At 36.6% G+C, this 14,098-nt stretch overlaps 1 protein-coding gene across 3 annotated transcripts in view; it reads right to left on the bottom strand.

The window, feature by feature from the left end:
- Positions 1-14,098, bottom strand: part of LOC139982778 (receptor-type tyrosine-protein phosphatase mu-like) — a 138,023-nt gene that overhangs the window by 44,001 nt on the left and 79,924 nt on the right. For 2 of the 3 annotated variants that reach the window (XM_071995874.1, XM_071995882.1), the window contains 3 exons: positions 10,602-10,931; positions 8,653-8,919; positions 1,567-1,698 (listed from right to left, as the gene is read on the bottom strand). In XM_071995874.1, coding sequence (XP_071851975.1) covers positions 1,567-1,698; positions 8,653-8,919; positions 10,602-10,931 — 729 coding nt within the window. Of the gene's footprint in view, positions 1-1,566; positions 1,699-8,652; positions 8,920-10,601; positions 10,932-12,454; positions 12,797-14,098 lie in introns of those variants that run through there. The other variant, XM_071995886.1, reaches the window with a different exon arrangement.

Genomic DNA, 14,098 nt, shown 5'->3' with positions numbered 1-14,098 from the left:
TTAGCGTTGATGAGTCTCGATGTCCGCGAGCTTCCTGTACCGTGAGCGAAGAGTCTCCTACGTCTTGTTATCCGCGAGCGAGCTGACCCCAGTATAGTATGGGATTGAGTCATACATATTGTTATTATTTAAATGCCGTACGTACCCTTATTGTTATTTAATTGAATCGTAGTTGTAATTGTTGCCCTCTGGCTAGGTTGTACTTCACTGTGTAGAGTACATGATAGGTTGTGTTTTGGACCTTGGTCCTATGGGTTTATAGCGTGTGTTGTGTACACTGTGTAGATCAGTGGTTGTGTATCGTTAAGCACATGGTTGCTAGTAGTATTGCGTACTTTTATACTGTGATTATTGACAGTTCAGTTGTATTGAGAGATGATTATTGTACCTGTATTTGAGTATTATACTGCTCGCAGTGTAAAGAGCGTATACGTATTTGTATTTTGTATCTTGAACATATTGTTTACTGTTGGTCACTATAGAGTTGTCTCAGAGCTTGTCCTTTTAATCTTAGCCTTTATGGATAGCTATAGAGTGCCAAGTCTCTTGATAGTTTGTGGGTTCAGGAGGTGTAAATTCCTGCTGTCTAGGAACAGTACGGTGAAAAGGCCTATGTGTTGCAGCTGGCATGTGTTGCCATAGGCTGGCCATTACGAAGGTGTTAAATTCCTCGCCTGTTGGCAAACGTTTTATATAATTTATGCAGATTATTTCATAATGTTCATTTTACATTGTTATTTATACACTTTTACATTTTTAAACTGTGTTGTATGAGTGCTACGTCGTATTGCAGGGTAATATTATTGAGTCTTTAATTGTATTTGTGTATTAATTTGTCACAGTTTGGGCATAGGTTCTGTGCATTTTTCATAGATTGAGTATAGGTTGTTCCCCGAGTAAGGATAGTTTTAAATAAGAGTAAAGAGTCCTTTAAGCCATTTAAGTCTAATGAGCCATTGTATATTGTTCATTTGTATATTTTCATTTTCATATTGTGTAGAGTTTGTAATAAATTGTCAGCTGTTGTTTCAACGCAAGAACACTCTTGCATCCTCATTGATTACTTATGAGTTCGAAGCGTAGGACCCTAAACCCGGTAATTTCCCCCGCCATCCGCGGTTCGCTTCACAAGTATGACATCAATCACATATTTTTTTCTTGAGATACTGTATTTACCAGCTACGGTGTCACATTCACCCGCCAACTTGACTGTGACGTTTCAATTGATGGAAAGCATCGTAACCAAACATTACATTAAAAAAAAAATTAATATAAAACGAAACAGAGAAAATTCTTTTCTTTTCTTTTCAATGCATCAACTCACCCAATTGCTTGAATGGGTCTAACATTCAAAAATTTACATACCCAGCTGGAAGTCGATTCCCCCCAAAAATATTGAAGTATTATTGTACCAAATATACTGTATGCATATCCCAACAACACTAGGAAGGCAAATGAAATTTCTTTGTGGATCGAGCGTGACTTTGTAGCACTCCAGGTACTTTTAAAAACATATATGGCCTGTGTCTATAGCACATAATTCAGCTCTTTCGATGTATATCTTACCGGTTTCACAGTGTCGGCCACTAAATCCAGGAGGGCATATGCAAGCACCATGCTTATCAGAACAAACACCTCCATTGTAGCAACGAGGACATTCTTCAGCACAGTCGGTTCCCCAGAGCTTAAAATCACACTCTGGAATAACATTAAAAGAAGAGGACACAATTTAAATACAAGGTAAACTGGAACTGCATTTGCCTGCAAATACATGATAAAGTAGTGCACGTGGAGTACGCTTGCAGTATTAGGAAGAACTTTTCGGTTGTCGATCATGGTGTTATTTTTTGTGGGGTGACAACACACCAGGGAGTATATATATAGTCATGCAGGTGACTACAAAGTGAGGGCGCTTGTGATCGAGGTGACAGGTTCAGAATAGGTTACAGAGACTTTTAAGTTTCAATGTCCAGTCATGTAGGTATCGTTCACTTGGCAACTAATGCCTGGAATATTCTACAATAACCAGTAATTCAGTGAAAGATATTGACTCATGTACTTTAATAGTGGTGGAAACCATTATGCAGTGGAGGTAATGAAACTTTATTCATTCACATAAAGAAGGTAAATTTGAAAGTCACTTTCAAAGAGCTCATCTGCATAACTAACTAAATGATATGTACTTGTAACAAATGCCGCAAATTAGAACAATTATTACTGTTACTGTAAACAGGTCATCATTAAGCATGTACACTTATTGCACACTTCATCGTTACCATGGAAACTAAATGCACAAAAGTTATACAGCTAAAGCTTGGCAAGAGGCAGCTAGGTCACTAGGGCCCCTATATAGTCTCTGGGGCTGGATGAATCAGAGGGCAAAGGAAATAAGGTGTTCTTATTTTCATCATTACATTCCCTTAACAAAAATAAAAAAACATCATGTGACATAATCGTCCTACCCCTCCATCCCCCACACCCAGTCCCCATATGAATCAAGCGAGCTTCACGCCAATGTGCGTATATAGCTAATAGGTTTTTGCCATCATTGGGGGGGGAGGGAGGAAGGGGGGATATGTCAATGAACCTGAGCTTGAACAATCCTAGATTAATTATACTTCATTAGACCATCCTGGCAGTTAAGCTCACAGAGCTAGGATCATGAGTGATACACTGTGCTAAGTACGTATATGTACCCCCCTCCCCCCCCCCCAAAAAAAAATTCAAACCATCCAAAATTTGAAATAGTAAAGAATTTCATTCATTGCCTTGAACATGCATACAGCTAGATTTAAACTAATGCCTTGCACGCTTACAGGTCCTATCACCAACTGAGCTATCCAATATCTACCCACACATAGAGTACACTTTAAGTTACTGTACGAATGGGTAATCTGTATAACCATGTACTACTATGACAAGATGGAAAGGACTACTTTGAGTAGGAGGGGGTGGGTGGGGGTGGGGGTGGGTGGGGTGGTTTATAGGGGAGCCACTCACATTCCCTATTTTCACATATGGTCGATTACACTAGTGTTTTATGTGCAGTGGCATTTTTCTGCCAGTGCAAATGAATGTTGCTTAAAATTGATATCAATTCAACCATGGAGGTATTAAAACAGGGTTTACCTACATAATTCAACAAAGATGGAAAGTGGGAACAAATTACAATGGCCAGTAGACATTTCATGCACCTAGGCATTTTCTAACAAGTGGCAAATATTGTGGAATTCTAGGCCTGTTTTAATGTACAGGTAGCTTATAATTTGTTTCAGGCCATTTTGTATTTATGTACATGTACATACATTTATCATGCAATCAGCAAGACAGTTATATATAGGTCAAATTTGGTCAAATACTACACCAATTAGTATAGAAAAATGGTTAAACTTACAGACTTTACACAAAACCCATATAAATGTGATGTACTACTGTACATGTATGCATATTAGTTGTACATACCATTGTTATGTGAATTCAGTTGAAACAAGCTGCATGTCATACATATAATACTGAAACGGATATTGAATGGCCCACAGAAAACAGGAAATGATGTCCTGTAGGATATAGTACCCATGGATACAGCATTCAGGTATAAATCCAACAATCAGGCACCTGCATGTCTATATCATGACTACAGTATACATGTATGCGTGCAAGCTGGGTGTACGTATCACTACAGTATCAAGGCAACTTTGTATATATGGTCAATTCCATGATAAAGTCAACATCATACCAAAAAATTTAATATCATTGTACATTAAAATTGTATAAGTTTCCAATAAATAGAATACTTGTAGTTACTAAAAATAATTTTTTCACCCCAGAAACATCATTTGTTTGATTATGGGGTCGGTAATAACAAATGGTTCCCGTAGTAACTAAATTATGAAAAATACAGTGAAATTTCATTTTGTGCAGATTTGTACATATTAGTCATAGGTATCATCAGTGTTTTGGACTAATTATATTTGCTATAGCATAGTGCTCACTTAATAGCTTAAATTTTTTTTCTACATCAAGGCATTAGACAATGGTGCTGAATTGAAAACACCCTCGATTTACTGTCACGCGAGTCACAAAATTTACTGTTTTTGTTTTTTTTCTCCTTGCCTGCACAATAGTTTTACTCCAAATAATGAATATCAAGTCTTCACATAGATACCAAAAGGATTACTGAATTTTCCTTTCCAGAAGATATTCAAATTTTGTGGAAAATCACCCTTTACGAATGTCACGCGAGTCACGTCACGCGAGTCACGTCAATTCAAGATAGTGTTTCTACCTATTAACTGTGTGTTGGACTAATTATATTTGCTATAGCATAGTGCTCACTTAATAGCTTCAATTTTATTTTGACATCAAGGCATTAGACAACAGTGGTAAATTGAAAACAGTAAACACCCTCGATTTACTGCCACGTGAGTCACAAAATTTACTGTTTTTGTTTTTTTTCTCCTTGCCTGCACAATAGTTTTACTCCAAATAATGAATATCACGTCTTCACATAGATACCAAAAGGATAACTGAATTTTCCTTTTCAGAAGATATTCAAATTTTGCAGAAAATCACCCTTTACGAATGTCACGCGAGTCACGTCACGCGAGTCACGTCAAATCAAGATAGTGTTTCTACCTATTTACTGTGTGAAATTTGCAGGGATGTTATAGTTTGATGAATGAATCACTGATTAAAGATATCATATATGCATTCCCCTTTAATTAGGCAACTTGAATAATATGGGCACACATAATGCAACTAATTATGATAATTTCATTTGAAGTATCAGAAGTTAAAATCATGAATATTTATTCGCAATATAATGCCTATTTTATCACCACATTTGGAAAGTTAGCACTTGTCATTGATTTTTAAGTAAGATACAAAAACATAATCTATATTTGTATCTGGCAATGCCATGTGCATGTGACTTGACAACCTTAAGGTTTTAACTGCTCAATCATTCCCAAAATCCTATGAGCGAATGTATCTTCTCAAGTATTACACTTTTGGTTTATTCAAATATGACAAATGAGAATGGTAATTTGAATCACATTTTGATAGATCTCTTTCTTCTATAACTCTCAAATGAGTGACTTCAACAGACTAAATGTTGTTACAAATATTAATTGACAAGATATATTGCCTGAACAACTGTACTACCCGTACAGTATATTACCTACTGTCTGCAGTCATGAAGGTAACTCGGGGACATAATATCATCTGGACATTCCCAAGGGAAGTACCTTTTGGACACTTTCTAGACCAATGAATGTTATATTTCACTGTGCAAGATCTATACCTTTGATTCACTACTGCATTTGGTCTAGAACTATCCGAAAAGTGAACTAGTCACGCGAGTCACGTTTTCTTGTCACGCGAGTCACAATACATCTTCATCGTTATTTTCATGCGTTACAACATTTTTTCAAAGTTGCATAGCAATTGAGGTAGAGGTGTTTTTCAACTTCAGTATGATTACAAAAAGTGATTGGAAATATTTTAATAAGACTTAAGAAATCGAACATTTGTGTGTGCATTCTGATTTTTGCTAATAGTAACTGTCACGCGAGTCACGTTTAGTTTTTCGCCAATTTCACCCCCAATACTTGAGGTATAAATATTTTTTGTCTACTGTTGTAAGCATTAAGGCTTACCTTACTGACTACATGAATGCTTTTCTCCCAGGTAATTTCTTTATTTGTTTAATGATATTAAATAGAGAGGAATTTTAGTAAAAATGTCACGCGAGTCACCGTGGAATTGACCATATACTCCAACATGGTAACCATGACATTTAACCTCTCAACTGCATGCTCAATTCACATTAATTGCAGTCTAAATACACAGTATATAAAATTTGGATTGTCTCCAAACTTTATGTCAGCAAACAGTCTTGAAGGTTCTGTATTATGTCTCTCTTAAAATAATATCATGGTTGTATTCTTTGCATTCAAAACCTGCTATAGTTTATTTAAGTTTTAGTTTAAGAGACCCAAGTATCAGGAAGCTTACAATAGCTTATTTGAGACCCTATCCGTGTTAGATCCTGGATGAACACTGGCTTACAGGGTATATTCATTCTCCTTTTCAATAATTGTTCAGAGGATATAAACGTGGTATTCGCTCCTGGGGCCGCCGTGTAGAAAAATATACTGAACATCTTTACACTTTTGTATTTAGCAACAAGAACATTACATATAGCAATCCTGTGATGGGATACTGGTTAATATAGTCAGCTGCTCCAATGACTTTTCCAATATTCCAAACCTCACTTTAAATGGCCATTCAATACCTCTCAATTAGGCAGGGTGCCTGACTCCCACTGGGTGAAATCCTTCCATTTGTGACAATGTAAGGTTTAATGTTGTAAACTGTGTCAAATTCACACTGAGAGCGGTATGATCATCATGCATCTCAACATCATTTTTTTTGGGTGGGGGGGGGGGGTTGCAACTTGCAAGTATACCTTAAGGTACAGTTGTACTATTGAATATAAAACTGGCCAAAAGGAAGTAAAAAAAGGTGCCTCAAAAATATCAACCTGATATGTAATATATTGACACTAGATGAACGCTTAATGGACAATTGTTTACTATGAAATTCATGAAAAGAATGCACTATAGACCAGGCTATGAATGAGCTACTGTAGGGATCACCTGGATAAATCAACAAGAACATATTTAATAACAGGAAAGTAATGCCTTTGCAAACAATTTGCCATTATGAAGTCACAGACCACCTATAGTGTTGTGCTGCAATTCCACACCAGGGAAAAATAAAAGGTTCAAGGTACATTATGTTGTATTGGCCCCAAATATGCTAGATATTTAAATATGGTCACCTTTGGTCAAAATTCTTAAATTGTTTTTATTCCAACCTTCGAGGAAAGTTTCCTCACTGGAACATTCAGTCATCTTGTGTGTTCCTTAAAACTGTCTGAGAACAATTAGGAGAGTTTAGACCTCCAGGAAAGTATATACCTTCTTGAAAATAATAGCGTGCTATAATTTGGGACTGTACACAGACTACTGTACCTTTAAGACAGTCAAAGGAGTACATTTGATCAACCATATCTTGAGTTTAGGATATAAAATATATTTAGATGAGCATAGCATATCTAAAAATGTAGGATCCTATTTTTCCTTTCAATTTATATAAGTGTAACTTTTTCTGCCATTGAAGAATTGTTATAAAGCAGCAGTGCATGATAACATGTATGAGCTAGGGAGAAGTAGCAGCTCCCTGCAGGACATGTGTGTTAAAAGACACATGTATGCTACTGGTTACAGTATTTTGGGTTATGTTTGCCAAAACACGAAAGGTCGAAAGGTCTACAGACACCTACTGTATGGACAGCATTGTCCTTATCACTCTAATATAGGCACTAGAAATCATGAAAATAGCTTCAACACCAATCAAAATCCATCAAAGATTGACTATTTTTACAAGTCTTTTCTCCATTTGTTTTGTTTATATGAATAAACATTAGCTAATTATGTACATTGATTATGTAAAGGGAGTCATTGCCTATTGTTCTGTTATATGTTGTTCCTTGTTTTCACAACCTTCAATTCAAGGACACTGAATGCAGGTTTGTAGCCTAAGACAACTGTTTGAAATTTGTTGTTGTCTTTATTGAAAGAGGAACATAACATCATTCAAATGATACAGTATGTGTAGGCTTGTAATTAGGGATTAATTTATTAAGGGCTAAAGGGTCAACACAGAAAGTCTTAGTTTTCCCGGATTTATCAAAACTTCAAATGTATATATCTTGAATACAAAAGAGCCTTTCAAAATTTTGAATGAGGGCTACCACACACAACATATGTACTAGTATACTAATGGATTAGCTAAAGCTACAGTGTCTGTTCTACGTATTGTATCTGTGTATCTGCAGTTCTTGTTCATTGTTAGACCATTCATGCTGTGTCATTAAACTCAGGTACCATTAGAAATTAATGATGTAACTTAACCTCCTCTTTGATCTTTTCTCTGTGCTATTTCCTTTCTGGGAGTTGGACCCTTTTCTCGTTGAGGTTAGCACTTGGATAAACTCTAGACTAATTGCAGAGCACCATCACATACAGATATAGCATTGATGTAAAAATTATTCTGACAGGTTAGTGCTTCCTTGGAAATAGACTGTAAGCATGCTTTTGAAAAGAATATATGCAGTTTCATTTGAAATTTGAAGTGATAGCTGGAGCTTGGAGGGTCTAAACTATATGCAGACTCCGGAATTTTCCAGGATTTTCCAGGAAATTCCAGGATTTCAAAGATGGAGGTAGGAGTACAGTAGGCAATCAGGTGTGATGTGATAACTGGAGGATCTAAACCTTATGCAGACTGCAGCAAATGTCCATGTAGCCAGGATGCAAAGATGGAGGTAGGAGTAGGCAAATCAAATTTAATTATTTGTAACCAATATGGATTTTGAAAAACAACATAAACTCTTGAATAGCTCAAAATTTTGCTATCAAATTTTTAAGGTATCCTCAATTAAGACACAAGTTCAGAGTACACAACCTATTTCAGAAAGGTACATCTGTGTATTACTCCAAAAAGTTGTGTCAAAACATTGTTAACAGAAAGTGATTTGTTTGACATGTTTTTAATGAAAGAAATCAACCGTCGAGCAAAACTTACCTCTGATAATAACGTTCATTATAGCATGATTGTTATTACTGTATCCTCCACCTAGGAAAGATTCCATTACAAATGAGTCTGACAGCTGGGAAGTTGGAACAGTGCATGAAGTAGTTCCAGAACAGTTACAAACATTCTGAACTCGTCTACAGAAAAGTCCATCCCTGCGCCATTTCAGTGTCAACTGCTCTTCTGATGTTGACACAGAAACTTGGGCCTCTTTTCCACGTACCACTACTGTAGAGTATTCAACTGGGGTGATAGGTGCTAAAGTTAAAAAGAAAAGAAAAAAATAGCACTACTGACAACTTAAACTTTGGACATACATATTTACATTCTAATTTAAAGTTTCAAGGTTAGAGTTCAAGGTTTTTACAGTCTTGTATGGAGCCTGTACAAATGTTAACCTCTGGTCATTGGTAATTTGTCTCACGTACCCACTCACCCAAGTGTGCACAATTCAAACATTACAGTAGGCCACATCTTCATGTCCCCTCAGGGGAATTTCCATAGGGTGCAGACGGTGCAGCCACAAATCGGCACACCACCTAGTTTACCACACAAGTTACCACACAATCCCCCGTTGGCACACCTGGTTGAAGAGAGGCAATGGAGATAAAGTGCCTTGCCCAAGGACTCATATCTGGCCAGCTGGACTTAAACCTGCAATCCCTTAGATCGCAAACTTCATTGCCTTTAAAAGCCATATCACTACAACACTCTCAAAGTTGGACAAATGAACACTAAATTCAAAAGAGCACAATTTTAATACATATCTCGGGACTACAGGGAAACTGCATGGAAACAAAAATTCAATCATTCACTTGTGTATATTACAAACTTAGGAACTTCAACTGTATCATTCATATTGCATACTGTATTCACTTTCCTATTGCATTCATATTGGCCCAAACTACCTTTGATCATTTGAAAGATCATCAAACGGTCACGCTGCACTATTCAGCTTCAATAATTCATAATTTGCAGTTCATCTTAAATAATATGTCCCCCGTTATTTTCATATTTTTATCGTTCTCCCTTTTTAGCTTTGCATATAAGTGGAGTAGAAAGATACCACAAACTTACTTGGGGTAGAAAACTAATGGGATTGGAAGTTTTAACTTTTGTTCTTGAAATTTTGACTATTCTCTCCAAATTAAATTTCCTTTTCAAAGTTTCAACATTTCTATGTCTATGTCTGCCATGGTTGAAACCTTTTCAATTTGATTTACTGTATTATACAGGTTATACTTCGTAATAACTGGTTGGAGGTACTTTTTTAACAGATCTTTGACTTCTGATGCCCAAAGTTCAACTTGTTCATCTCAAAGTGAAGTTTGGACTATTTCCTCCAAATTGTTGCAATTTATCTTGAAATATGATTGTTTATTTTCTAATTTTTTCTGAATTGAAATTGCTACATTTATGAGGAAGTTTAAACATAAAATTTCTGTGTTGCATTCAAATTGTACTTATATTATCAACAAATTTGACTTCTTATGAAAGTTGAAGGGGCACTTGTTGTTGAAGAAGCCAACAAGTCAACAATTTGACATATTTTGAGTATAACTAATTATTATTGATTGGCTGAATAACTGAATAATCTAGCACTGCCGTGGAGTGCATCCAAAATTCCTGCCCCACCAATTTGTAAAACAGGTGAAGCTTACCATCTGCCTACCTTCCCTCCCCTCCAAACCCCACTTTCCTTAGCTGATGTTCATTCTTTTATTTGAGGGGAGCATTTTTTGAAGAAACTGTTTAATTCAAACAGTTTAGAGGTTTTTTTCTAGTCGCACACATCATACAACTACTGTACAAACTGTGTTCCAGTCCTGCTGCAGAAAACCCGGATAAAATCAGTAAAAAGTTAAAACAATAATCCCAAGACCAGCAAGCCCATTAGAGCTACTGTACTTTACCATTGCCTGCTGGGATTCTAAACTTACGGTCTTGATTTAGTAGTACCACACGCAGCAGCTGTTCAGTCTCAGAACCTTCAGATATTGTTATGGTGTAGATACCAACTTTCTCACTTACAGAGAGATTTGCTTTCACAATCAACTTTGCTGAAGAATTATCTTCTTCTATGGTGCCATAATACGCAGGAGTATTTCCAGTGAGAATCAATCTTTGGTTTGAAATTGAGCCATGCTGGTACTTGGCTTTATCAAACTGCACAGTCTGATTACTAAATTTGAAAACTGTTATAGTCGAATCAAGGCTGTCACTTGTGAGTGGACTGTTCAGTAAGACTGCGATATTGGCAAATGACTGGGCTGCAAAAAGAAAAACAGAAATATGGTGTTGGTAACAGTTGCAAGTCTACAATATGTTAGTTAGTTTAAATACAGTTAATATAGCTGGGAAAAACTCTGAACTAATCACAGCATTACACATGTACAGTACCTTTGTCAATAGCGAGAATCTCAAGCTATGATAAATCATTATTGTAGTGAGCCAATTAAATTAAAAAATAAATATGTTACCAAAACCCATTTGTATTGTTCGATATAGTGGAATGACAACCTAATACTGGTTTAGAACCTCTGGACATACAGTCAGCATCCATGGCCTAGTTGGTTATACAGTAGGCATATTGAGTGGGAGGTCTGGGTTCGAATCCAGGTCAAGGCTAGAAATTTTTTTCACCGTTCAGGATTTTCCAACGTAAATTTATTACCCTGTACCTTTCGCCTGGAAAAATTCTGGCATATATAAATGGCAGTTTTACACTGATGCTATAAAACTTGTGAGTAAGACTGTAATTATGTCAATAATTTAATATGAATTAAACCCTCTTAAAAAAAAAAGGTCTATCAGGTGTTTTTATATTAATGAACGAGTTAACTTCATTCAGGCCTATATATGATCCTAGAGAGACCAGTTAGCGGCACAACTATAGAATACCCGGCAAACACAAAGTCCACGGTGTAACTGGCTACATTTTACACACATGTACACAAATGCTCACACGGTACAACAAAGGTTAACCTCATTATAATACCACATGGGTATTTGACGAAGTATCCAATGTAGTTAACTGGTGTAGCGCCACTCCCATGGAAATTAAATTTGGACTAAGAAATATTTTCCAACTTTCTTAACATTAAACTTGCATAATAATACATCCATAACCGACGGAGCCTGCAGTGTAGTAACTCTCCAGGGAAAACTTTGAATGTAGCCTTTTGTGGGAATAATTTTCTTAACATTTAACACAATAGGAAATGATTAAGGGCAATGATGGGTCGTTTTTCATTATAACACGTACTGCAATGGTATTTGATGCAGCTAGTAGGCCTATCCAATGCAGCAAGCTAGTGTGTACTCCAGGGACACCTGTGGACTTGGAAAACTCGACATAGCCACTCGATTTGAGGGTGTTTTTGGGTGGTGGGGTGTTCTATAATTGCTCCCATATTGTTAGGACTAGACTAGGCCTATATATATATATATCATAAAATATTATGATTCCGACCAAAGTTAATAATTTTTGTACTGTACGTACTGGCCTATAGCTGTTTATGGTTGCCATCCACAATTAGACCTAACTGTGTAAATTGAGGCCAAATTAGCTAGGACTTAAGGATTATATTATTTAAACAATTGCGATACCAAATTCACCATTAGCATATAACTTAAATATAGAACAATATATATACCGCATATATCAGCTCAGTGGATTCAAAACTTTTGCAGAATTTCCTCTGCCTGTCTGAGAACTACATATAGGCTATTGGAGCATCCATTGCAATGGCAAATTCACGTACTACTCTTGCTTGCGGACTAACCAACTTACCATTGACACACCGGACTAAAAGTATCCAGCTGAAGAAAACAATATAGCGATTTATTGCACCAACTTTCACGAAAGGATCCATTATATACTTATCATCCTAGTAAATAATATTCACAAGAATGTATTCCAACTTCTTAGGCGGTTCTTTGTGACTTAAACCACTCTTTTAGTCGTCTGTTTAGAAACTTCGTTTTATTTAGAAGCTTTACTATTTTGTGTACACTGTAAAAATCCCACGCAAGGATGTATTGAGTTATCTCTGTGCATTGAAAGGTATTTATCATTACCAAATACGAACTTTTTGCTACTGCTCTCACTGGCAATTGTGTATGCTGTAGTTTTTCACCAATACGGAAGTTCCTTGCCTGTTGTTCCTTGCACGTTCCCAAGATGTGGGCGGGATTAATGGAAAAAAAAGAAACTTTTACGTACGGAAGCGTAGAAGAAATAGTACATAGAGTGCGAATAAGCCAGAGTTTCTATAACGAAAACTGTAACAACTCTGGTAATTACCGGTTAGACGACTAGACGAGACACTCTATCTGTCCAAACGTCTTAAATCTGAAAATCGCATTTTGCAGACATATCACATCTTGTTAAACAAGTATCGTAGCGAGTGTGCAAAACGTAAATTTTCGTAATTTGACTAGATTTGCAAGTTGGTTGTAAATGTACAAAACGGTAATTTTCAGATTGTAAAATGCCGTTTTGCAAAGTTCCTGTATCTCGTCAAGACACTAAATTTCAGATGTTTTTACGTTTTGTCAAGATGTTTGCAAGTGTCCTAACTGATGGTTACTTTCAAAATGTTACCGTTTTACACATATTAGTGGAAACAAAAATAGTACATTTCCTCAACAGGGTAATTTCAGATTGTTGACGTTTTGCAATGTCTGCAAGCCGTCAATGTGCATGTCTGGTTTACTCTTCCGTACATACGTCAAGCCTGGGTTTTGTACACAAAGCGGTGTTACAAAGTGTAAAGTCACACAGCAATACTAACACCCTGCAGGAAATCCGGCCTTCATTGCACATTGAACTGAGATTAAGACCCGACAAGACCAAAGCAATAAACTTTCGTTCAAACAACCCCAGCAGAAAATGTACGACCCTCAAATAGCCAGAAGGAACTTAAGTGAGGCAACAGTGTTAGCATGTGCCCCCTCCCCACACACACCCACCATCTGCGGAAGACTCGAAATTTGAAGGGAATGACAATTATTAATCGGTGTGGTTAGGGGGAATCTCCAAGAAGAATTTTAGTTTGGTAGATGCTACGTCCGGCCGGTGGTCCCGTAATAGGACGTTGGAATGTTAAGTTTTGATCTCAAATTTCTAAAAATGGAAACTACTTCCTCACAATTTCGCCTTCTTTTTAGTTTATCTGGGGGGGGGGGGGTGTTATATCATGGAAGTACGTATTAACCTATCGATGGCCTATTGAGGGGATATTTATTTCCCAAACTGAACTGACGATGAAATTATTTGGTATTCTACATGGATCTCTCCATATACTCTGTCGATATCAGTATGATCAACACGAACAAATTCAAGATATTCACATTAGCAACTTTCCAGAAATATTTGTAGGTATATATAAACGAAAGTATATAGTTTTCTTAACTCAATAAAACAACTATTCCC

The sequence above is a fragment of the Apostichopus japonicus genome, chromosome 2 (genome assembly GCF_037975245.1).
Source record: "Apostichopus japonicus isolate 1M-3 chromosome 2, ASM3797524v1, whole genome shotgun sequence".
In the NCBI taxonomy this organism is placed as follows: Eukaryota; Metazoa; Echinodermata; class Holothuroidea; order Aspidochirotida; family Stichopodidae; genus Apostichopus; species Apostichopus japonicus.
This window is presented reverse-complemented; position numbering and strand designations above follow the sequence as displayed.